Below are 25,561 nucleotides of genomic sequence, written 5' to 3'. Positions count from 1 at the left end.
GCCCTCCTGCCGCTCTGAGATGCGGCGTGTCCGAGTGACACGCGCGCATCGGTATCGCGCGGCTGCGCGGGAGCGCGCCCGCGTGATCCCGCTCCTTCTGAAGGACGTTCGGCAGGCGGCAGATGTGCCAGATGGTGGGTGGCTGTGCCAGATGGTGGGTGGCTAGATGTGCCTGATGTTGGCGGGCAGATGTGCCTGATTGTGGGCAGATGGTGGCTGGCAGATGTGCCTGATGGCGGGCGGGCAGATGTGCCTGATGATGGTGGGCGGCTGATGTGTCAGCTGTTGATGGGCTGATGTGTCAGCTGATGACGGGCTGATGTGTCAGCTGATGACGGTGTCAGATGGCGGGCGACAGATGTGGCTGATGGCGGGCGGCAGATGTGCCTGATGACTGGCGGGCAGATGTGCCTGATGACTGGCGGGCAGATGTGCCTGATGACTGGCGGGCAGATGTGCCTGATGACTGGCGGGCAGATGTGCCTGATGGCAGGCTGGCAGATGTGCCTGATGGCAGGCGGGCAGATGTGCCTAATGACTGGTGGGCAGATGTGCCTGATGGCAGGCGGGCAGATGTGCCTGATGATGGTGGGCGGCTGATGTGTCAGCTGTTGACAGGCTGATGTGTCAGCTGATGACGGGCTGATGTGTTAGCTGTTGACGATGTCAGATGGCGGGCGACAGATGTGCCTGATGGCGGGCGACAGATGTGCCTGATGGCGGGCGGCAGATGTGCCTGATGACTGGCGGGCAGATGTGCCTGATGACTGGCGGGCAGATGTGCCTGATGGCAGGCGGGCAGATGTGCCTGATGGCGGGCGGCAGATGTGCCTGATGGCAGGCGGGCAGATGTGCCTGATGACTGGCAGGCAGATGTGCCTGATGACTGGCGGGCAGATGTGCCTGATGGCAGGCGGGCAGATGTGCCTGATGATGGTGGGCGGCTGATGTGTCAGCTGTTGACAGGCTGATGTGTCAGCTGATGACGGGCTGATGTGTTAGCTGTTGACGGTGTCAGATGGCGGGCGACAGATGTGCCTGATGGCGGGCGACAGATGTGCCTGATGGCGGGCGGCAGATGTGCCTGATGACTGGTGGGCAGATGTGCCTGATGACTGGCGGGCAGATGTGCCTGATGACTGGCGGGCAGATGTGCCTGATGACTGGCGGGCAGATGTGCCTGATGGCAGGCGGGCAGATGTGCCTGATGGCAGGCGGGCAGATGTGCTTGATGGCGGGCAGATGTGCCTGATGGCAGGCGGGCAGATGTGCGTGATGATGACGGGCTGATGTGCCGGCTGTTGGCGGACAGATGTGCCCGCTGTTGGCGGACAGATGTGCCAGTTGTTGACGGGCAGATGTTCACTGACAGGTGTTTTCACTGTTTGGGGACACTGTGTTTTGGGGACACTGTGTTTTGGGGACACTAGCTGGGTGATCAGTGGGTAAACAGCAGACAAACAGCTTTATTACTCACTGATCTCCTGGCTGCAGCACAGATCTCTCTTCCTCTCCTCACTGACAGGCTCTGTGTGAGGAGAGGAAGAGATGAGAGCAGTTACTACGCTCTCTATTTACATTACATGACGACTGTGATTGGACACAGTCTTCATGTGATCAGGAGGGCCAATCACAGGGCCCTCCTGTGTTGTGCTGTCTCTGGGGGACACAGGCAGATCAGGATCGCGCCGCTGCGCGGGCACGTGGCGGCGCGATCTCCTGTCATCTGCCACCCCCTCCCCCTTGTTTACCATACGATGGCTGTGATTACACACAGCCATCGTGCGGATCAGGAGGGCAAATCACATTGCCCTCCTGCCACTCTGAGATGCGGCGTGTCCGAGTGACACGCGCGCATCGGGATCGCGCGGCTGCGCGGGAGCGCGCCCGCGTGATCCCGCTCCTTCTGAAGGACGTTCGGGAACGTCCAGTCAGAAGGAGGGAGCTCCCACCCAGCCGTATATGTGCAGTGCCAGGGTGGGAAGTGGTTAAACAGAAGGAAAAAATCCTGACAGAGTTCAGCGGTCACTAGAGGGAGCCAAACCCTTACTTAAGAAACAATAAACTACTCAACATAAAAACTTTAGTAGCAACCCCTGGGCTACATGTACTTCAGCTTTTGGGCACCTCCCCTGCTTTCAGTGAGAATGTTCAGGAAGGACTTAGGGCTGACAGTTGGAGTGGCATGGAGTACATGTGAGGAGCCCTGACCAATCCCCAACTAGGATTGGCAGGGGGCAGGCCTCCTACATATACTCACAGTCAGTCTGCTGGGGAGGAGTTGTCGGCTTGGTGAACTGAAGGATGGAGTGCTAGACTGCATGCAGCAGAAACACCCCCATCTGGGGGGGTATGGATCCAGCAGAGGAGCTCGGGAGCTGGGATGGAGCCTCTCCTTACACGGTCATGCGTAGGTGTCCTGGAACAGGAGCTGGAGAGGTAGTTGGTTCGCATGGTCCGGGTAAATCCTTCAGGAAGGACTCAGGGCAGGAGTCGGTGAGTGAAGCACAGTGGAGGTCCTGGAAGAGTCATGCCAGGGGAGCTGGGTGCAGAGCCAGAGGAGAGACTGTGGGGTTTTGTGCCAACTCTTTGCAGCATGAGGGCCCAGGATTTGCAAGTCAGGCTTGCTGGGATCAGTAGTCCATCGTCAAATATCCTTTTCAACTAATGTTCAGGACCATCAAGAAGGGGTACTGCAGGCCCCTGGCCTATTAAGAATCATCAAGTGAAACTACTACTAGGACTTATTCAGACTGAGGCCTAGTCAGCTGAAGATGGTGGGACAGGATGTCTAATACTGTGACAGGAAAGTGATGTGCAGGAGGAGAAATGTCCTGGAGGTAGAAGTCTGCAGGGAGAGTGCAGAGGCGGAGAATGGACTGAAGTAATGCTGTCAAGATTAGATTCCACCATTTTTTGTTCTCATCAAGGAAATGTTAAGTATAACTGCTATAACATTTGCAAAGGTAATGAGTAAACTTCAATGACATTTTCAATGTAAAGCAGCTATAACATTGCAAATACAAATTCATTCTATGGGCATCCCATATCCCTTCCCCCTTATCAAGTTCAATCCCCCAAATAAAACAACAAAACAAAGCAAAAGACTTTTCATTGTCTACAAGTGTGACGTATAGATGTCTGGCAGGAGGGTGAATATGCGTGGATGTTAGTAACTAGTGGCAAAACACTGCTACATTTGGAGGTCCCACTGAGATCCACCTTCACGGTTAACCTGCTGGCCATCGCCCCTAGCAACCGTCAGAGAGGGGGGGACTTTGCCTGTTTTGTCATCAAGGGATTTAACTATGGGGACAGACTATGTGTTTTGCTTAAAAAAAATGAACTTTTTGCAAGTGTTGTTGCCCATAGCAACCGGAAAATTCAACTTTCTACAAGTGCCGTTGTCCATAGCAACCGTCCAGTATTATCGTTGCCATTGCCTCCGGCTACCCAGTTACCCACAACTGGTCCTGGGGCAGACACTTGTACCTTTGCCTGCAACTCAGTGACTGTAAAATATGCGCCATTACCCGTGGCAACCATGGCGAGCGATCACGCTCATGGACTACAAATATGCCCAGCGCTCTGCATGGTGTAGGCATTGCACACTGCATTGCAGAAACTTTGAATTGACTTTTAAAATCCTGCTTGACACAGTAAGGGGAGTGATAATGTCTGCTGTTGCCCCTAGTAACGGAACGCAACCAGGGGGTGTCTATGACGGGACTTTGCACGGTCAGTTTTACACAGTGAGATGTTGGAGAGGAATAGACTTTATTGTTGTCAATGGTGATCACTGTACAGTTTGCCTGCTATTCAGCTCCTGTGACGCAGTCTTTATTCAAACACATTCCTGGACAGAGCCTGCTAGTCTCAGCTTCTGCCACCAGGAGTCAGTACAGCACACGCAGCTAGGGGCCTGCTTTACAGTTCCTCACAGGCTCAACAAACAGAGAGCAGAGGGGCGGAGTCACGCCCCAGCGGAGGAAGCTGACAAGTTCCAGCGCGCTGCGCATACCACGAGGCAGCTAAAGATGGCGGAGGGTGGTCGGATGATACACGCTGTGCAGTGGTTACCTGATATGCAGGACCGGACGCTGATCAATTCGGCTGGAACTCTGTGGAGGACTCGCCTTGGGGGTGATCGGAGGAGTGGAGCGGCTGTGTCTACTCTGTCCCAGGTGCAACATCCCAACAGCGGAAGTCAACGCCTGGGCCCGGTGCGGCCATTGTGGAGAACCACTAACCCAGCTGGGGCCTTTGCAGCAGGAATCCAGGTACTACCTTACCAACCTGCTTTCAGAACTTTGTGTGCCACAGCCGCAGGAGGCTCGAAGGGTCGTAGAGGGTCAAGGATCACCAGCCAGAGGCAGAGAGGTGTTGCTGCCAGGCATTCCTTCTACACAGTTCCTTGACATACAGGGAGGAGAGGATGCTGCTGAGACCTGTGGCCTGACCAGGGGCCCAGTGACTGCAGGTGCCAGTGTGCAGACACAGGATGATATCCCTGAAGAGCCAGCCTGCTCTAAGTCCTTTGCTGTGCCCGCCCAGAAGGAGCCCATGCTGAAGGAAAGAGAGCCTCCAGGTGAGCTGGATGAGATGAGCAAGGGCCAGGTCATTGATTGAGGTTCCCCCAGAATACTGGAAAGATTCAGGTCCATTGAAAGACTGTTTGCCTGGTCGTCCCCTGAGGAGAGCTACAGTGAGAAGGAGTGGGAGACAGATGACTCTCATTCCACAGAGACCCATTCAGAGGCCATGGAAGAACCACAGCCCCCAGTATAGACTCCAATTTCCAACAGCAGACTCTTTGTAAGTCGACCTTCCACTACCCAGATCAGAGCACCCACCTACAGGCAGTGGGTAATAAAGGCCCAGGATTCCTGTGTTAGGAAAGCCTAAGGAGCTGCCACAACTTTCTCGCTTTCAGAGGGAGGTTCAACGCAGGGTCACTTTGGAGTGGGGTCTTAACTACCCTTATGTCCCCTCTCAGATCATAGACGTCATAGAGATTTCACGAGGAGAGAGGGAAGATGACTTGTTCTGGGAGTTCTTGCACGTCCCAAAACCTTTAAGGTTTTTTGGGCGCCTCCCCTGCTTTCAGTGAGAATTTTCTGGAAGAGGGGCAGGGCTGAGAGTCGGAGTGGCATGGAGTACATGTAAGGAGCCCAGACCATTCCCCAACTAGGATTGGCAGGGGGCAGGCCTCCTACATATACTCACAGTCAGTCTGCTGGGGAGGAGTTGTCGGCTGGGTGAATTGAAAGATGGAGTGCTAGACTGCATGCTGGAGAAACACCCCCATCTGGGGAGGGAGGTGTGCACCCGGCAGAGGAGCTCAGGAGCTGGGATGGAGCCTCTCCTTACACAGTCATGGGGAGGTGTCCTTGAACAGGAGCTGAAGGAGCAGTTGGTCCGCACGGTCCGGGTAAATCTTTCAAGAAGGCTAAGGGCAAGAGTCGTGAGTGAAGCACAGTGGAGAGCTGGAAGAGACATGCCAGGGGAGCTGGGTGCAGAGCCAGAGGAGAGACTGTGGGGTTTTGTGTCAAGGCGCTGCAGTCTGAGGACTCAGGATTTGCATGACGGGCTTGCTGGGATCAGTAGTCCATCGTCAAGTATGCTTTAATAATCAAATGTTCAGGGCCATCAAGAAGGGGTACTGCAGGCCCCTGGCCTATTATTCATCAAGAGAAGTTTCAGCTAGGAATTATTCAGAGTGAGGCCTATTCTGCTCAAAATGGTGGGACAGGATGACTAATGCTGTGACAGGGAAGTGTTGCGCAGGAGCTGAAGAGTCCTGGAGGTAGAAGTCTGCAGGGAGAGTGCAGAGGCGGGAGAAGTTCTGAGGTGAAAAAGTCTGTCAAGATTAGAGTCCACCATTTTTTTGTTCTGTGAAGATAATGAGTAACCATTTGCCAATGTGAAGCCGGATCAGCTCCAGCATTGCAAATACCAATTGTTCTATGGGCATCCAATTGCACTTTCCCCCAACCAAGTTAAATACCCCAAATAAAACAAAGCAAAAGACTTTTCATTGTTCATACGTCAAGTGTGACGTATGGATGTCTGGCAGCAAGGTGAATATGCGTGGATATTAGTAACTAGTGCAAACACACCGCTACACATGTATTTCCATACAACAACTCCAAGGGTAGCCACAGCACTCTATGTTTGCGGTAAATGCCTAGGTGCTCAAAGAAATCCATACAAATCCAAAACAATTATAGAGGTGCTCGTTGGTCTTGCAGAGGGGATAGATCAAAACAGCACTGTTTTTATTGTTGGCATTTCAATGAAGCTCAGTCCATCGGCTTGAGAAAGGTGGACTGAGCTTCATCGAAACATCAACCATTTGTTTTGATCTATCTCCTCTGCAAGACCCGTGAGTGCCTCTATAACTGTTTTGGATTTGTATTTCCATACACATAGCATTGGTGGAGTGGAATAGCTTTGGGACACTGAAAATAGCAGAATCTTTATTTCCTTGTCTGTTTGCCTTGGCCCCTTGGATAACCATTTTCCTCTCCCAGTGGTAGAGCTGCCTTGGGCATCCTTAGTTTTTCCCCTGTTGGTGGACCTGATGGACACCATTCCCACCTGTTGGCTTAACTATTGGGATATACTCGGTTCTTCCTGAAGAAGCCATTGTGTGAAATGCATTGAGATTCAAATTCCACCCTCAATCAGCATTTTTCTACTATCATTACGCCACATTAAGTATAGACCATTACTGGTCATGCTATAAATATATAGATTGCGTATTCTGGTAGGTGGGGGGATGTGAGATGTCTGTGTCCCATAGAATTGTTATCTTTTATCAGTGGAATTATTGAATTTGGGATTGATCTTACGTTGTATATGATGTTAACCGGGTTTTGTTGATGTACACTATGTGACAGAACCCACTGTCACTGTATGTTTTGGGGGGGCTGTGGGCTGGCCTCCTACCCACAGACTATTGCCCAGCAGAGAACGAGACACTTGGGGACAAAATGGCATTGGGATAATGTAATGATGTCCCTATATAAGTTGCATCCCTTCTCCCCATCCCCCCCCTCTTTTTATCGTGTGTAATTATGCTATGTCATGGCACATAGGCAAAAGGTATGGAGACGCATCCCAGCGGGGGATGTGTAAGGAGGGGCTGCCAGCGTGTCATAATCCCTTTATGTGTTTCAACTGTAGTTTCTGTCTGAATGTCGAGTGTCGAGTTCTCATTGGTTCTTCCTTGTCACCTACCCTCTTTATTACAAGGCTAAGGGGAGTGTCCCTAACTGTGTTTAAAAGTGTATGTGCGGTACCTAATAAACAGTTTATGCTCTGCATGTTTAACCCTCAACATCATTGTGGTTTGCCTTGTGATTGGGGGGTTAAGGGCTGGTTATGGCGTGTCTTCCAGCTGAGAGTGCGTTTGGAGGGAAGGAAACACAGTTCTGGCGGTGGTGCCCAGACAGGGTATACAGGATCCATCACAATTGGTGGCAAGCAGTGAGATGCTTCCTGAAGTCTGGGACATCCAAACCTCCACCTTAATCAAAGATCAGGATAGCAGACTTCGGTCACCCCAACGGAGATATGGACATCAGAGTTCTCGGGAATGCCACGGATCATCCTTTCTGCATACTCCCGGACTGTGTCTGCGGATGAATACCTGGACCTCAAGCAGCAGATTCAGACAGGATTCTGGATTGTAGCCCTCCAGGTCGCTGGTATGCAACAGGGCAAGTGCTTTCCAACCCCAGAGCAATGGGCCAGTGACCAACTGGCATTGCGGATGGCATTCCTGGGGGAGCTTTCCCAGGAGAAATGGGTGACTGAGTTGGACAGGCTGGTCCAGTGGAAGATAGAGCTGGACAATCGTTATCAGGCTCTACAATGGCATGTACAGCAGGAATATTTAGGGGAGACAACAGAATGCTCCCTGGAGGGATATGACTTTGGCGGCCCTGGATTGCTGTGGGAGAGCCTTACAGATCACTTTGTGTTTGGCGATGAAGGAAAACCTACCCTTGAGGACCTGCAAGAATACAGAGAGGCTATGCTTGGTCTTGTAGGGCTCTCAGAGCTTAAACCTGATCTGGACTATTTGCTAAGGAAAGAACAGCATCTGGAAAGGGCATACAGGGAGCTTCTAGAACATGTTCAGCAGCATGCCAGAGAATCGTCAGAGAGAAATTCGGAGATGGCCGTCCCCAAAGCTGAAGTGCTAACAACAAGGCAGAGCTCTGCTAACCTCTGCCCAGCACCAACAACAGATTCAGCCTTCCTGAGAGAAGAGGCAGTCAGCCTTCCTCCCACAATACTGACAGGGACATTGGATTTCCTGCCAGCAGCATCTGTGGAGTTACAAGAAACTTCTCCAGCTGAAGTGCTGGCAACCGGACAGAGGGTCTTCTGCCCCACACCTGCGGCAGTTCCAGAGGCCCAGGGTGAGAAGGAGATGGTCACTTCCCAGCAGCAGATCAGGATCCAGAGGGAGAAGGGAGAGTGGGTTGTTGTCCTCCTTTCCCAACAGTCAGACAGAGTGGAGGAAATTGTCTTCACTCCCCAGCCAGGATCCATGCACCTGGGAGACAGTGACAGAGAAATGTAATCTCAGCCAGATGAGGGAACGGAAGAGGAAGCAGCTGGCACCTCCTCATTGGCAGCTCCACAGTTTGGGATAGATGGAGGTCATACTTCCTCCCCAGCAGCAGATCCACAGTATGGGAATGGAGGAAGCCAGCGGTTAGCCCGGGCGGATGAAGTGGAGTGCCCAGCAGAAGTGCTGACAACAGGGCAGAGTGCTACCAACCTCTGCCCAGCACCGGCAACAACTGTGGAGTTCCAGGGAGCCACAACAGTCGGCCCCTCTCTCCACCGACAAGCTGATGTAATGAAGCTTCTACTCCCAGGTGAATCGCTGGCAACAGGGCAGAGCGCCGTAAGCCTCTGCCTACCACAGTGTCTCTACAGCTTCAGGAAGCTGGGGCGATCAACCCCTCTGCCTAGCAGCAGACCGAGCCCTGGAATGTTAAAAACCACCCAGCTGAAGCGCTGGCAGCCGGGCAGAGAGTCAATGACCTCTGCCTCACACTTACTGATGACAACTTTTCCTTGCACTATTCCTTGCAGCCAAGAATGGAGATCATGCGGACTGACTATGTGAGTTCACTCTGGCCAACTAACGCATGTCCAGACCAGGTGAAGGTCTGGGACCTTGTTAGTTGACTTTTGATGGGGTAGAAATATCATAGACTCACCCAGGACAGAGGCGTTTGGAGGAGACTGAATGCTAGCCTCTTGCCTACCAACTATGGGCCCTGGCTTTTGAGGGAGCTACAAGCATTTCGGGAAGATGTTCTGTTATGTAATGCAAAAGGACATTATTAAGGAGGCCATGATGGTCTCTGCCAGTGTGGAACTCATAACAGATGTTGATGTCATCAGCAAGTCACCTGTCCAGGGTTGTCTGCTATAATGTGTTTATTGCAAGTATGTCTAGTGTGCCTTCTAAGGCTTTTTCACCAATTGTTATTTGTGCTAAATAACTCAGCTATTGTCTACTAGCACACTACTGTGGGGATGTGTTTATACTTGTAATGCTGTGTATATTGTGTAGCGCTGACAACTTTTGTTTTTAGTCATATGTGTGTTATAAAGGTATAAGTTGATCTAGTGCCATCGAGTGGACAATTGAAAAGGTACAACACTTTTATGTTTTATGATTAAGAGAAGTGACATGGAAGTGATTGATTGTTTACTTCTGAACATTAACTATGACCTACCCACAATGCTCCTGGACAAGAGGAGAACTGAACTGCATTGTGGGAGGATATAAAAGGGCTGGGAGGGGCCATCTTAGGTCTCTTGTTCCTGGGACGCGTGGCCTGCCAGCAGAGCTCTGTGGGTGTATGTGTCCTACAGGGTTGCGGCCTACCTTGTGAAGGAGCGGAGCAACAGCAAGGATCCTGCCATCGTATCACAGTGTGCTGAAGCAGCAGAAGCTCTTGTTCCGGAGACCCGTGGAGGAGGTAACCGAGGACTCCTGGTCGTTAGTAACCGGAACAGTGTGACGGCGTGGTGGTGGCTCCATACAGACTGAGAACTGCTGAAACGGAGACATCCATCTGCCCGGATCCCGTGTGGTGAGAGAGTTAACATCCAGAAGTTTGTTTAATACTACACACACTTAGAACTTTCACAGATTGTTGCTGGGACAGATAGTCCCATGGAACAAGTTGAGTTGGAGAATATTACATTTGCATATACTACATTATTCAAGAGCTGACACTAGATGTCTGTCTTCTTCGTATAAGAACACTTAATCAGTTTGCTGGATTATAATTGCCTTTGTGTATTACCTTACACTGCGCAACACCTCAGAAGAATTCTCTGTGGATTACAATTACCATTTCATAGCTAGCGAAGATTGAAGACGTCAAGACTATCTTTTTTTATTGCAGGGCCCTGCATCTAGTTACAAAGGGTAGGGACTTTACGGTTTAGAGCAGGGGGAGCTCCCTGGTACAAATATATACTGTATTTAGGTATATTTGTGTATGTTACCAAAACTGTCATAACTGTTTACTATACTGTTGCACTACGTTGGTGTGATAGTGTAGTCACTGTAATAACTCTTTATATAAATATATCCTTTACCCAAAGAAAGAAGTTATTTTGGTTATTACAGAAGTTTGTGTGCAGTGTTGTTATTTCTCCTGCAGGTGGAGCTACAAGCACCCAGGTAGAGGTAAATATAAATATAAGTGTAAATTGTGGGTTAAAGTTGGTACTAATATCATTACAACACTGCACTACAGCTGTGTCAAGGGGATTGAACAACTTAAGAGGGGTGAAGAGAATAGAGGAGAGGCCCGATAATAAACCAGCAGCTCCACCGTGAGTTATTGCTACAATTGTATTCACTCTTATTGTATTCAGTCAAACTTCTGAGTCACCAAGGCTGGCAAAATTACCAGTTAATTAGCTCATGTTAATTTAGGTTTCTGGTTACAGTGTATTGTTGTTAGGGTAATATGATCAGGAGGGGGGAACCTCCTTCTCAAGTGTTTAAAAGCCTGTATTTGTGTTCTAATAAACAGGTCTATTTCTGGTGTACTCCAAACTGGTGTTGTCTGGTTCTTGGGGTTACTATCGAAATATCCATTGGTCTTGTGTCCCAGGACTTAGGAAGCGATATACTGCTGGAAGCACTCAAGCGGAGTGTGGGACGTTCCGTCACACACTATATTAACAAAAGTATTGGGACGCCTGCCTTTACACGCACATGAACGTTAATGGCATCCGAGTCTTAGTCAATAGGGTTCAATATTGAGTTGGCCCACCCTTTGCAGCTATAACAGCTTCAACTCTCCTGGGAAGGTTGCCCAAAGGTTTAGGAGTGTGTTTATGGGAATGTTTTACCATTCTTCTAGAAGTGCATTTGTGAGGTCAGGCACTGATGTTGGATGAGAAGGCCTGGCCTTGCAGTCTCTGCTGTAATTCATCACAAAGGTGTTCTATCGGGTTGAGGTCAGAACTCTGTGCAGGCCAGTCAAGTTCCTTCACCCCAAACTCGCTCATCCATGTCTTTATGGACCTCTAGAAGCTCACCGATGTGCATCAGTGTCCTCTAGACGCTGCTTCAATCCCACTACTAACCTGCTTCAGGTATGAACCGGTTGATGTCTGGTGTCATCAAGCCCCTTCCTCCTCACCCTGTCTCCTTTTAATCAAAGGAGAAGCACAGCCAAAGCTTGTTTGGCTGCACTTCTCCTGTGGATCACAGGAGTGCAGTTTGTTCTGCACTCTTGAGACTTGTTTTCAGCAGACAGTGGGCTGAAGTCACAGAGCCGGTCCAGGCTTGGGCAAGATCGGTACAATATTGTCGGGATCCGCCCACAACCCTGGGCCGGCACCTCGCTCAGCTTCTTAGTGAGCCACTCCAATCCTCTCCACAGCCCAGCGCTCCAGTGAGTGTGGGAGGGGGGGGAGGCAAAGCAGACAGCGGTGACTGACAGTCATCAGTTCTTTGCTCACGAAGCTCTGAGAACTGAGTGATCAGTGGTGTTTGATCACTCAATTCTCAATATTAAAGTCGGCGGGGGACAGATGCAGCATCCACCTAGGTAAGTATGATTCTTAAAAAAAAACTGAACTTCTCTTTTAATTGGACTATAGCTCTGTCAATTATTGCAGTCCCATGTCACATGTGGGCATTACCCAGGGCAGTATGCATGCAAATGGAGCCCAACTTGGATTGCCCACACCTTTGGATTTAGCCCACCCATCATAGTGCTGCACTTCTTCCTTATACTGTATATATATATATATATATATAGACTACCCATTACCTTGTAGCCTGCAGCTACAAATCCACTTACATAGTTACATAGTTAGTCAGGTTGAAAAAAGACACAAGTCCATCTAGTTCAACCATAAATTAGGTAAAATAAAAAATATCGTACAATCCAATATACCCATTTCTATACCCACAGCTGATCCAGAGGAAGGCAAAAAACCCCATCAGAGCATGTTCCAACTGCTACAGCAGGGGAAAAATTCCTTCCTGATCCCCCAAGAGGCAATCGGATTTTCCCTGGATTAACTTTACCTATAAATGTCAGTACCCAGTTATATTATGTACATTTAGGAAAAGTATCCAGGCCTTTCTTAAAGCAATCTACTGAGCTAGCCAGAACCACCTCTGGAGGGAGTCTATTCCACATTTTCACAGCTCTTACTGTGAAGAAACTTTTCCGTATTTGGAGATGAAATCTCTTTTCCTCTAGACGTAAAGAGTGCCCCCTTGTCCTCTGTGTTGACCGTAAAGTGAATAACTCAACACCAAGTTCACTATATGGACCCCTTATATATTTGTACATGTTGATCATATTCTCCTTCATCTCTTCTTCTCAAGAGCGAATAAATTCAGTTCCTCTAATCTTTCCTCATAGCTGAGCTCCTCCATTCCTCTTATCAGTTTGGTTTCCCTTCTCTGCACTTTCTCCAGTTCCCCGATATCCTTTTTGAGAACTGGAGCCCAAAACTGAACTGCATATTCCAGATGAGGTCTTACTAATGATTTGTAGAGGGGCAAAATGATCTCTCTCTCTCTCTCTCTCTCTCTCTCTCTCTCTCTCTCTCTCTCTCTCTCTCTCTCTCTCTCTCTCTCTCTCTCTCTCTCTCTCTCTCTCTCTCTCTCTCTCTCTGGAGTCCATACCTCTCTTAATACAAAAAAGGATTTTGCTCGCTTTGGAAACCGCAGCTTGGCATTGCATGCCATTATTGAGCTTATGATCTACCAAAACCCCCAGATCCTTCTCCACTACGGATCCCCCCAATTGTACTCCTCCTAGTATGTATGATGCATGCATATTCTTAGCTCCCAAGTGCATAACTTTACATTTATCAACATTAAACCTCATCTGCCACATTAGACAGTGCATTGAGGTCGGCTTGTTGGAGACATCCTTGTAAGGGCGTTATTCCATGGCATAGCTTAGTGTCATCTGCAAAGACAGAAATGTTACTTTTGATCCCAGACCCAATATCATTTATAAAGATATTAAAAAGTAAGGTTCCCAGCACTGGACTTTGGGGTACACCACTGATAATCTTAGACCATTCAGAGTAAGAATCATTAACCACTACTCTCTGAATTTTGTCTTTTAGCCAGTTTTCTATCCATTTACAAACTGATATTTCCAAGCCTGTAGACTTTACCTTACACATGAGCCGTGTGTGGGGAATTGTATCGAACTGTATGCAAAATCCAAGTATACCACATCCGCCGCCACCCCTCTGTCCAAGGTTTTACTTACCTCTTCATAAAAAGAAATCAGGTTTGTCTGACAACTTCTGTCTTTCATGAATCCATGATGTCTGTTGCTTAAAATGTTTTTTTCCAGCAAGAACTCGTCTATGTGGTCTTTTAATAAACTCTCCAGTATCTTCGCAACTATAGAAGTTAAACTAACAGGTCTATAGTTACTTGGTAAAGACTTTGTTCCCTTTTTAAATATAGGCACAACATTGGCCCTGCGCCAATCCAGTGGTACTATTCCCATCATTGAGTCCCTAAAAATTAGATACAATGGCTTTGAAATGACAGAGCTCAATTCTTTTAGGATCTGTGGGTGGATGCCATCAGGTCCAGGTGCTTTATCCACCTTTATTCTGTCTAAATATTTCTGGACCATTTCACTTACTCGTTAAGAGACAGACTTTTGTGCACCACCGACAGAGGGGCCCCATCTCAAGCCGGCCAATGTTAGCATTAAGACGCCAGTAACTTTGCCACCAACTTTAAGGAGTAACCCACCTAGGCATACTTATGGATACCCATATCCGGGGATTTCATAGTAGAGTGCACTCAAGAACATTATTTTTTTTTAATGGTAGCCATTTCTTTACATGATGACATTATTTTACAGATGACAGTTGATAAAACAATGATAATGATTGCTGATCTGCCCTGATTTTCTTTGCACAAAAAATTGCAACCTTCTTATTATTCTCCTTTTTGTTACCATTTTCAGTCTATTCCTCTCTTAAAGTATGTGATATTATTATTGGGAAGAAACAGCAACATTGTACCTATATCAGGGGCTTACCTGGCATTGAAAGACACTTATTACCCCTCAAAAGGATCCATCAGAGCAGACACCTACACCCCCCACTCACAGACACCCCAAAACCCCCACACTGATCCATCATCACAGACACCTGCACCCCCAACTCACTGACACCCTCATTACCCCCACACTGATTTATCAATACAGACACCTGCACCCCTAACTCACTGACACCCCCTACACTGTATAATCAGTGGAGACACCTGCAACCCCCACTCACTGACACCCCAACATCCCCAAACTGATACATCATTACAGACACCAGCACCCCCAACACCCTACTTTGACCTTTCAGCACAGACACCTTCACCTCCCACCCTCTGATACCCCAACACCCCCACACTGATACATAATCACAGACACCTGCCCCCATACTCGCTGACACCCCAATACCTCCACACTAATTCATCATTGCAGACACCTTCACCCCAAATCACTGAAACCCAATAACCCCACGCTGATCCATTAGTTCAGACACCTGCACCCACACTCACTGACACCCCAACACCCCCCCACACTAATCAATCAGCAAAGGCAACTGCACCCATCACCTACTAACACCCCAACACCCCACACTGATCCATCATCACAGACACCCACCCCCCCATTCACTGACATCCCAACATCCCCACACTGATCCATCGGCACAGACACCTGCACCCCCAACTCACTGACACCCCAACACCCTCTACACTGATCCATCAGCAAAGACAACTGCACCCACCACCTACTAACACCCCAATGCCCCACACTGATCCATTAGCACAGACACCTGCACCCCCACTCTCTGACACCCCAAGACCCCCACACTGATACATCATCACAGACACCTGTTCCCCCAACTCACTGACACCTCAAAACCCTACAATGACCCATCAGCACAGACAACTTTTCCTCACACCCTCTGATACCCCAACATCCCCACACACTAATCCATCATCACAGACACCTGCAACCCCTAACTCACTGACACCCTAACACCCCCAATGCTGATACCATCAGCAAAGACAACTGCAACCCCCACTCATTGACATCCCAACATCCCCATACACTGATCCATTAGTCCAGACACCTGCACCCCTCACTTACAGACACCCCAACACCCTCCACACTGATCCATAAGCAAAGACAACTGCACCCCCACTCTCTGACACCCCAAAACCCTACAATGACCCATCAGCACAGACACCTGCACCCCAACTCAGTGACACCCCAACACCCCCACACTGACTCATCAGTACAGGCATCTGCACCCCAAACTCACTGACACCCCAACACTGATTCATCAATACAGACACCTGCACCCCAAATTCACTGACACCACAATACCCCCACACTGATTCATTAGTACAGACACCTGCACCCCAAACGCACTGATACCCCGATAGCCCCACACTGATTCATCAATACAGACACCTGCACCCCCAACTAACTGACACCCCAATACCCCCACACTGATTCATAAGCACAGACACCTTCACCCCCACTCACTGACATCCCAACACCCCCACACTGATTCATCAGTGCAGACACCTGCACCCCAAACTCACAGACACCCCAATAACCCCACACTGATTCATCAGTACAGACACCTTCGCCCCCACTCACTGACACCCCAATACCCCCACACTGATTCATAAATACAGACACCTGCGCCCCAAATTCACTGACACCCCAACACTCCCACACTGATTCATCAGTACAGACATCTGCACCCCCAACTCACTTAAACCCAATACCCCTTACTCTGATCCATTATTTCAGACACCTGCATTCATCACTCACTGACACCCCAATACCCCCACACTGATTTATCAGCACAGATACCATTACTTCCTACCCACTGATACCCCAACACCCCCACACTGATACATCATCACATACGTCTGCACCCCCAACTCACTGACACCCCAATACCCCCACACTTATCAATCAGTACAGATACCTGCAACCCCAACTCACTCACACCCCAACATCCTCACATTAATACATCATCACAGACACCTGCACCCCCAACTAATTGACACCCCAGTACCCACACACTCATCCATTAGCACACTATTGTGGAAATGTTTATTAATGTATGTTGTCAGATGTCCCCCAGTGTCAATTTGGCTGTTGGTTGAAGACCATTGGCTGCGGAAACCTTCCCGTGGACACGGCAGATCTGTTAGCTCCCTTAGGGAAGTTCGTTCATGCCTCACCAAGAGACTGCCCACCTCATGGCGACTGCATTAACACTCCTAGCAAGCAGATCTGCGTACATGGGAACCATAGCATAACTGTACAAAAATTATGGCCCACTAAGCCATGATAGAGTACGGCTCGCATCATTGGTAGCAGTGGGATGGTGTGCACACAGTCGTGTTCAGAGCCCTGTAAGTAGTGTTCAAATTGTGAACTCACAAGAAGCTGGCCGCATGGCTCTGCACATGACCATCTGCACACGTCACTACTGGAATTCTATTTGAATATATACATGTGTGTGATTGGTTCTTTTGAAAGAATACAAGTGCCTGATTGGCTGATTCTGAAGCCACCACCTTCCTTTGTTATTCATGTTTACAGTATAAATAAATAATAAAATAATAAATAAAAGCATATCATGGTAGACAGGATTTTGCTAAGCTCAAGGTGATACCAGCATCTGTCTGCGTTACTTAGAGATAAACAAGCGTGCTTTCCTGGCATTATAAAAAAGAGAGCTGTATTTGTGCTTTTAAGCGCAACAAAATTATTTGCTTATAGGCGAGGCTTATAATTTCCACCACAACACACATATGCACCCCCCCAATACACACACACACATCCGGGGCTTTTTTCTCAAACAATAGGTGCTGGACTTCAACCACGACCCCCCAATCCCCTCCACCCACATACACCCTCCAAATCACATCGAATAGTGGGTGTGGTCAGTCAAATTTCACGAACAGTAGGAGGGTCTTAAAGGGGCATTAAATACCAAGATTGCATTACATACAGAGTGCAGAGTTCAGGGGGGTTACAGTGCAGAACTGTCACTTGTAAGCACAGAAACCGGACTTCTGTGTTTACAAGTGATTGTGGTGAGCAGGCACCCCTCTGAGCCGGAGGTAGTGGAATTGAGTTCCACCAAGTTCCCCTTGAAAAAAAGCCCTGCATACATCTCAGCATCTCCTACACTGATCTATTAGCAAAGTAAACTGCACCCAATACCTACCCAACACCCTCCACACTGTTCCATCAGCACAGACACATGCACCCCCACTCACTGATACCCCAACACTCCCACACTAATTCATCATCACAAACACCTTTACCAACCATTTACTGACATCCCAACACCCTCCACACTGGTCCATCAGAAAAGACAATGGCACCCATCACCTACCAACAGCCCAACTCCCTACACATCGACCCATCAGCACAGACACCTGCACCCCACACTCACTGACACCCCAACACCCCTCTCACTGATCCATTAGCACAGAAACCTGCATCCCCACTCTCTGACACCTCAAAACCCTACATTGACCCATTAGCACAGACAACTTTGCCTCCCACCCTCTAATACCCCAACACCCCCACACTGATTCATTAGCAAAGACAACTGCACCCCCAACTCAGTGTCCACCGCAATACCCCCACACTGATTCATCATGTAACTATTTCACTAAAATTAGAAGAAAATCGGTTTAACCTTAAACTTCGTAGGTTCTTTACTAGAGCGGTTAGGATGTGGAATTCCCTTCCACAGGCGGTGGTCTTGTGATGGATTAGGTAAAATGCGTATTTTACTATTTATATAAAATGTCTATTTTTCTATCTGCTTGTGTATGTGTAAAAGTGCTTCCTTATTCCTTACTGCAAACCTGGCTGCTCTTAGTTTCTCTCACTGCCTGTGTGAGGTATCATGTTACTGTATAGCAGCAAACCCTTATCATTAACTCTTTGCATCCCTGGCTTAGGCTGCATACCAGCCAGCTTTTCTTCCTCACAGCAACAGGTGATTTCAGTGTTGTGACGGATCAGATAGAATGCCCATTTTCTATTTCTGTCTTTTATACTACAAAGTTTATATTTCTTTGCATATAGAAGTGTTGTCTGTTTATTCCTTGCTCAAAATGGCCGCCAGCAGCACCCCCTCCCATCGAATGAAGAATGTATAACTAAGATGGCACCTTCACTCCAGGACTACACCCAGGAGATGACACCTAAGGGTCTGGAAGAAGCTCACCTTATATGGAGATGACCAATCAAGTAGCTACTAGCCTATGCTAATGACGTATTCCTCCACAAGCAATAGCCGCCCACCTATATAACTCGCTGTAACCAGGAAGAATAAAAGATTTGTCACGTAACTGAACAAAGGCTCAGTGGGGGGCATCGACAGTTTCAAAAAACTATTATGCCCTGTACACACGACCGGTTTTCCTGTCGGAATAAACTCTGTAGGTTTTTCCGACGGAGTTCCGACGGAATTCCGCTCAAGCTGTCTTGCATACACACGGTCACACCAAATTCCGACCGTCCAGAACGTGGTGACATACAACGCGTAGGACGGGACTAGAAAACGGAAGTTCAATAGCCAGCGTCTCCTACTTGCTTCAGAGCATGCGTCGTTTTTGGTCCGTCGGAACAGCATACAGACGATCGGTTTTCCCGATAGGAATTGGTTCCGTCGGAAAAATATAGAACATGTTCCATTTCTAGGTCCGTCAGAATTTTCGACGTAAAAAGTCCGATGAGGCCTACACACGATTGGAATATACAATAAAAAGCTCCCATCTGACTTTTTCTGTCGGATATTCCGCTCGTGTGTACGCGGCATTACAAAAGCACCTAAACGACCACACCATACAGGGATATACAATGTAATACTGACATATAATCACACACATATAGGTTGGACTTGGTGTCTTTTTTCAACCTCGCACTACTATGTAACTATGTATCAGTACAGACACTTGCACCCCCATCTTACTGACACCCCAACACCCCCACACAGATCCATCAGCACAGACACCATTACCCACCCCACTCATTGACATCCCAACATCCTCACACTAATCCATCATTATAGACAACTGCACCCCAAACTCACTGACACCCCAATACCTCCCACACTAATCCATCAGCACAGACACCTGCACTAATCACCTACTGACACCCCAACCTACTTTAAATTGATCCATTAGTACAGACACCTGCACCCCCACTCACTGACACCCCCACACTGATCACCACCACAAAAATCACACATCATTCATCAATAAATTTACATTTTATTATTTCTGTTATATCACCAACACTTCACATGTACAATAGAGAAAAACTTTATTCACATTAACATCTCCTTTCCTAATTCTCCTCCCATCACCAGGACACATCTAGTAATTATAAGATACACCATCACAATGATACATTATATTAGGATCCATTATAAAAGTGATCCAATAGAATTCTATTGGTGATCCATTCTATGGGGACACATTATATTAGGATCCATTATAAAAGTGATCCAATAGAATTCTATTGGTGATCCATTCTATGGGGACACATTATATTGGGGATACCTTCCAGTTCTAGTAATCATACATTATTATAGTAATATTATTATATTAGTGATAAATCCCATTTTTGCTTTCACTAGTAAATCTCGGGATAATTTCTTCATATGTTTCCTCTGAGATTTTTACATCAATTTTAATCTCTTTCTATTTGTAGATCTATTATTCATTTGTAGATCTATTATTCATTTATATTTATTCATACAATAAATAATCAATGGAACAAACTCATTGTGAATGTATTAATAATATGGAATGAGACCATCTACACATTATAATCTAGATAGATAGATAGATAGATAGATAGATAGATAGATAGATAGATAGATAGATAGATAGATAGATAGATAGATAGATAGATAGATAGATAGATAGATAGATAGATAGATAGATGCCACACCCCTCCTCAATGACCAATAGGAACATGTTAGTTCAGTAATTTGAAAGATATTCTACCCAATCATAGTGATCAGTGACAGAGGGAGGAAGGAGAAATCTCACTTATATTTATTTAAAGTGGAAAACCCTGAAGGACACCAACTAAAGTCCCATCCACTGCTTTATCCATTGGCTAAATATTCCATCAGTCCCATCTCTTTTCTTTATGACATCATCACCCTCTGGGAGGAGTTCTCACATCTCCCGACCCCCCCCCCCCTCCCCACATATCTTTAAACAACCTTCCAATACATATAACCCAGCATGGAGGGGCTCAGTGAAGGTGGTGGTGAAGGTGTGGAGATGTCGGATCGGGTCACACAGATCATAAAAGGAGATCCGCCCGACTTCATAATCCAGATATATCCCGACTCTATTACTGGGGATATTGGTGGGTAAGGGGGTGTGTTCATTGCCGTGTTTTACCCAATACTGATTACCAGACCTAACCAAACCCCAGGACTTGTTATTATCCCCAATCCATGACCGCTCTCCTCTCCTGTCTATACTGGGGTAACACATCCCGACTCTCCAGCTCCCTGATCCTCTGACATCCACTTGCCAGTAATGTCTACCTGAGGAGAAACTCTGACTGCTCAACACCTGAGTATAACGCTGAAATCTCTCTGGTGTTTCTGGACGATTCTGGTCTATATTTGATCTGGATGCCATTTTCCTGTCATCTGATATATGTAGATAATCATGAGCTGTGTTTACATCCAGTAATATGTCTGCAGGTCCCTGTATAGGGAAGTATACATTTACCTCTGTTATTATATCAGATAAACCTGTGTGTAAGACCCCCGCCACATCCAGACCCCCTCCATCATGGAGGAGTTCCTCATGTCTCTCTCTGTCCTCATTATCTCCATCCTCAGTATCACACAAGTCACCTGTGTCTGATTCCTGTAAGACAGTCAGTGGATCCGTTATGCTACACAGCTCCTCAATGTGACGCATCTTCCTGGACAGCTCCTCCTTTTTTATTTCCAGATCCCGGATGAAATTGGCAACAGAGATGGAGATCCGCTCTGCCCGCCCAGAGATGTCCCTCAGGACTCTCTTCTCCAGGTCTTCCAGGCGTCTCCTAAACTCTATAAAAACCCCAGTGACTCTCTCAGTGTCACCAGCTGCTTCTTCTTCTACTTTCCTCCTGTGTTCCTGCACACTCTGGACTCTTTCCTCCGTCTCCTCTCTCTTAAACAGAAGTTTCTGCAGAACATTCCTCAGTGTCTCCTTCTTCTTCTCAGAAGCCTCATCCAGTGACTCCATCTCATGTCCTTTATGTCCTCCAATCATACAGCAAGACACACAGATACAGGTATCATCCTCAGTGCAGTAATACTCCAGGATCTTCTTATGGACGGAGCATTTCCTGCTTTCCATGGACAAGATGGGGTCAGTTAAGATGTGTTCTGGGGACTTTTTGTGGACTCTCAGGTGTTTATCACACAGAGAAACCTCACAGTGCAGACAGGATCTAACAGCAGGTACAGGAGAGTCCACACAGTAAGTACAGAAGACCCCGGACTCCTCCCGATATGGTTGAGCGGACAGGAAATTTTCCACTATGTTATGTAGTGTTATGTTCCTCTGCAGTGCAGGACGATCCTGAAACTTCTCTCTGCATTCAGGACAGGAATATCCTCCAGACCCCCCCTGTGTATCCAGCACACGATCAATACAGACCCGGCAGAAGTTGTGTCCACATCTCAGCATTACAGGATCTGTATAAATGTTCATACAGAAGGAACATTCCAGCTCAGCTCTCAGATCAGCAGACGCCATCACTGAGGAGAAAAATGGCAATGAAGGTCTCAGACACTGGGGAAGTATGCAGTTGGGTTGGTCGCATCCTCCTACATAGGGTGTGGCTGGGCCATATCTATAATATTTGATCAGCGATCAGAGTACAGAAGAGGGAGGTTTTTGTTGCAGTAGTAAAGATAATCACACCTTCTAACATTAGAAGAGAGAGAAAGATTAGTATAGAGAAGAAATGTGGCACTCTAAATGAAGTCAGGAGAAAGGTGTGTGGGGAGGTGCAGTCTGATTGCAGAGAACAGAACTTGTATTAATGAAGAATCCAGTAATTCACAACAAACCTGGCGGGAAGGCACCTGACCGGAAACACTTGCGGCAATATCAGCAATGTGTAGCAGAGCAGGTCTAGATGTGCCAACAGCATCTGTCTTGAGGGGCGGAATGCAGCCTGGTCGGTCCAAGTCCAAATGAGGAGATCTCCAGGATGATGTGTGCCTGTCCTTTCCCTACTCAACTAGAGACTCTCTCTGGTGCTAGTCACTGTCCCTGTCAGATGGGTGACCTGTCCCTACACTGCCCACATGCAAAATGCACGCCAAGCATGGGAGCTTAAATAGGCTTTGTCTGAACCAAGATGGCTGCTAGACTCACATGGTGGCAGCAGCATTCGATAAGATAGCTTCCCCAGTGACCCAGGAAACCTTAGAGGAGCCATGTTCCTCTTGACATTCTCTCCTCCTGCAATGCAGTAGAGAAAATAGACTGCACCTGCCTACACTTCCCTCTCCCCTTGACAGATGCTGTCCTCTGCATTGCAACACAGTAAGGAGCAAAAAAGAATTGCAAACATAATTAAAGCATAACAGTATAAGTTCAAACAACATAATCAGAGTATCTTGCAGAAAGCTGCCCGTGGTTAGACTGCAAAGGCCAACAAGCAACAGTGTCCTTTGGGAGTCAGGTTGAAGGTTATCCTCTTCAATCCACAGGTGGATGGAGGTCAATTGGGCGCATCTGGACTATCCGTAGTCGCTGTATTGGGGCTTCCTGCTTCCAGATCAAGAGAGGCCAGAGGCTTAAGCAAGAGAGAAGGCAGGTACCATTTAACAGAGACTTCTTGCATAGGTGGGACATCCACAGCATCAATCATATTCCTCACAATCTTCATATTCCTCATTATCTCCTGCTAGTTTGGCGAAACAGTCGCAACTTAGCACACAGGGCCTTAGCAGGCTGCAATGGAGACGTTTCTTGACAGGGTTAGGTCCCTCTGAGATTACATCATACACTGGAGTTGAAGGGAGAGGTTGTTGTTCAACCCAGTAGGGAGTACGTTCAGTGGCATCACTAAGGGGGGCCACAGGGGGCCATGACCCCCCCCCCAAAATTATACTGTGCCCCACTATGTGCTCCCCCAATTAAAACACAGTTTGTATATATAGCTGGGTGTCCCGCATCTTGCTGGGGTCGGACACGGGCTCTCCTGAGAGACAGGGCGTCCCTGGCAGCTCCTGCGGGGAATTTCTCCCCCTCCATCTGCTCACTGACACTGTGCAATGCATAATGCGAGAGCCGCTCACACAGCCACGGCCGCCCGATCTGCTCCCTCTCCCTGCATCCTCATTGGCAGGGAGGAGAGGGAGTTGCAGGAAGGACTCCACCAGCAAGGGGGGGGGGGGCAAGCCTCCCATTATCACAGAGACAGTGAATAAAACAGACTGATTTCTCCCATCCGTATGACAGGAGAATCAGCCTGTAAGTTCTGAAATTGGTGAGGTGACTGCAGATTGCAGGAAAGAAATGTGCATGATTCCCCCATCAACAAAGACAGTGGTAACAGGGGAATCCCTTCCACTGACCAATTGTATTCTCCCGACAAACAGTGATCATCACTAGCAGCTATAGCGTATCCAGCAGGCTGCTTGTACCCAAGTCGATCGATCAACTTGGTACATTCAGCCTGCCCATTAATGGTTCAAATGTCAGACAGTTCCAGCTGAACCAGCCGAGATTTAAACTTTGGATGGCTGGCCTTAGCACTTAGGCAGCCCATACATTGATCACTTCTTTCATTCAACTATTAAGTTGAATGATAAACAAAAAAGATCCAATTCCCCCATCTACACATTATAGGTGGATGGGGGAATCCTCCCATTGTGGACCAGTGGCCAAACAACCAGAGTTGCTGTCCTGTCCCAGCTATTGACAGCGCTGGTCCCTGTCTCCATGACAGCAGCGGCAGCGCATTAGGACCCGGTGCTGGTTACTTTATGGGGGCTGATGGGCTCATGCACAGGAGGGTCAGCACAATTGATTTTTAGAAATGGGCTCTGGTGTGTTCAAACTCCCACCTGCCTGAGCCCATCAGGAAGCCGACACTGCACACCGCTTATCACAGGCAGTGAGACAATTCCCAGTCCGCAGCTGCACAGATCAGGAAATGTCAGACTGTCTGTGATTAGCGCTGTGCAGTGTCGGCTTCCCGGCGGGATCAAGCACATGGAATTTCAAACACACCCAAGCCCATCTCTAATGGTTGTAGACAGTTGAGCTCCCTGCAGGTTGCTTAGCTGACATGGCTGCGGGAACTAAGGGACACAAGCACGCTGTTATACTCGATCCAGATAGCCTTACGACCTGTACACACGGTCGGACATTGATCGGACATTCCGACAACAAAATCCATGGATTTTTTTCAGACGGATGTTGGCTCAAACTTGTCTTGCATACACACGGTCACACAAAGTTGTCTGAAAATCTGATCGTTCTGAACGCAGTGACGTAAAAACGGGGCGGATTTTGTTGTCGGAAAATTTTATATCAAGCTCTCAAACTTTGTGTGTCGGAAATTCCGATGGAAAATGTGTGATGGAGCCTACACATGGTCGGAATTTCCGACAACAAGGTCCCATCACACATTTTCCATCGGAAAATCCGACCGTGTGTACGGGGCATAAGAGTAACTACAGTATCCGGAGGTGTGTGGCCCTTGGTATTAAGCCAGCTGCAGAACCTATCCATTTGGTCTTTGTCTGCCATCTATGGTCACCTTTAGCGCATGGTTCGTTTGATGCAGCAAAACATCTAGCCGTCCCCGCAGTTTTTGGTTCCTTTTCTAGGAGATATAGAAGGCACTGTATATTGCAAACGGAAAGCATCCCCTGAGGAAGCCCGACATATGGGCGAAAC

At 47.9% G+C, this 25,561-nt stretch overlaps 1 protein-coding gene across 1 annotated transcript in view; it reads right to left on the bottom strand.

Moving 5' to 3' along the window:
* Positions 1-20,803: 20,803 nt before the first annotated feature.
* Positions 20,804-25,561, bottom strand: part of LOC141134361 (uncharacterized) — a 46,032-nt gene continuing 41,274 nt past the window's right edge. The window contains exon 4 of the mRNA XM_073623929.1: positions 20,804-22,398. Within this exon, the coding sequence (XP_073480030.1) occupies positions 20,804-22,398 (1,595 nt within the window). The remainder of the gene's footprint in view (positions 22,399-25,561) is intronic.

This window comes from Aquarana catesbeiana, linkage group LG03 (genome assembly GCF_042186555.1).
Source record: "Aquarana catesbeiana isolate 2022-GZ linkage group LG03, ASM4218655v1, whole genome shotgun sequence".
NCBI classification, from domain to species: Eukaryota; Metazoa; Chordata; class Amphibia; order Anura; family Ranidae; genus Aquarana; species Aquarana catesbeiana.
Note: the sequence above shows the minus strand (reverse complement) of the source record. Positions and strands in the feature narration are given on the sequence as shown.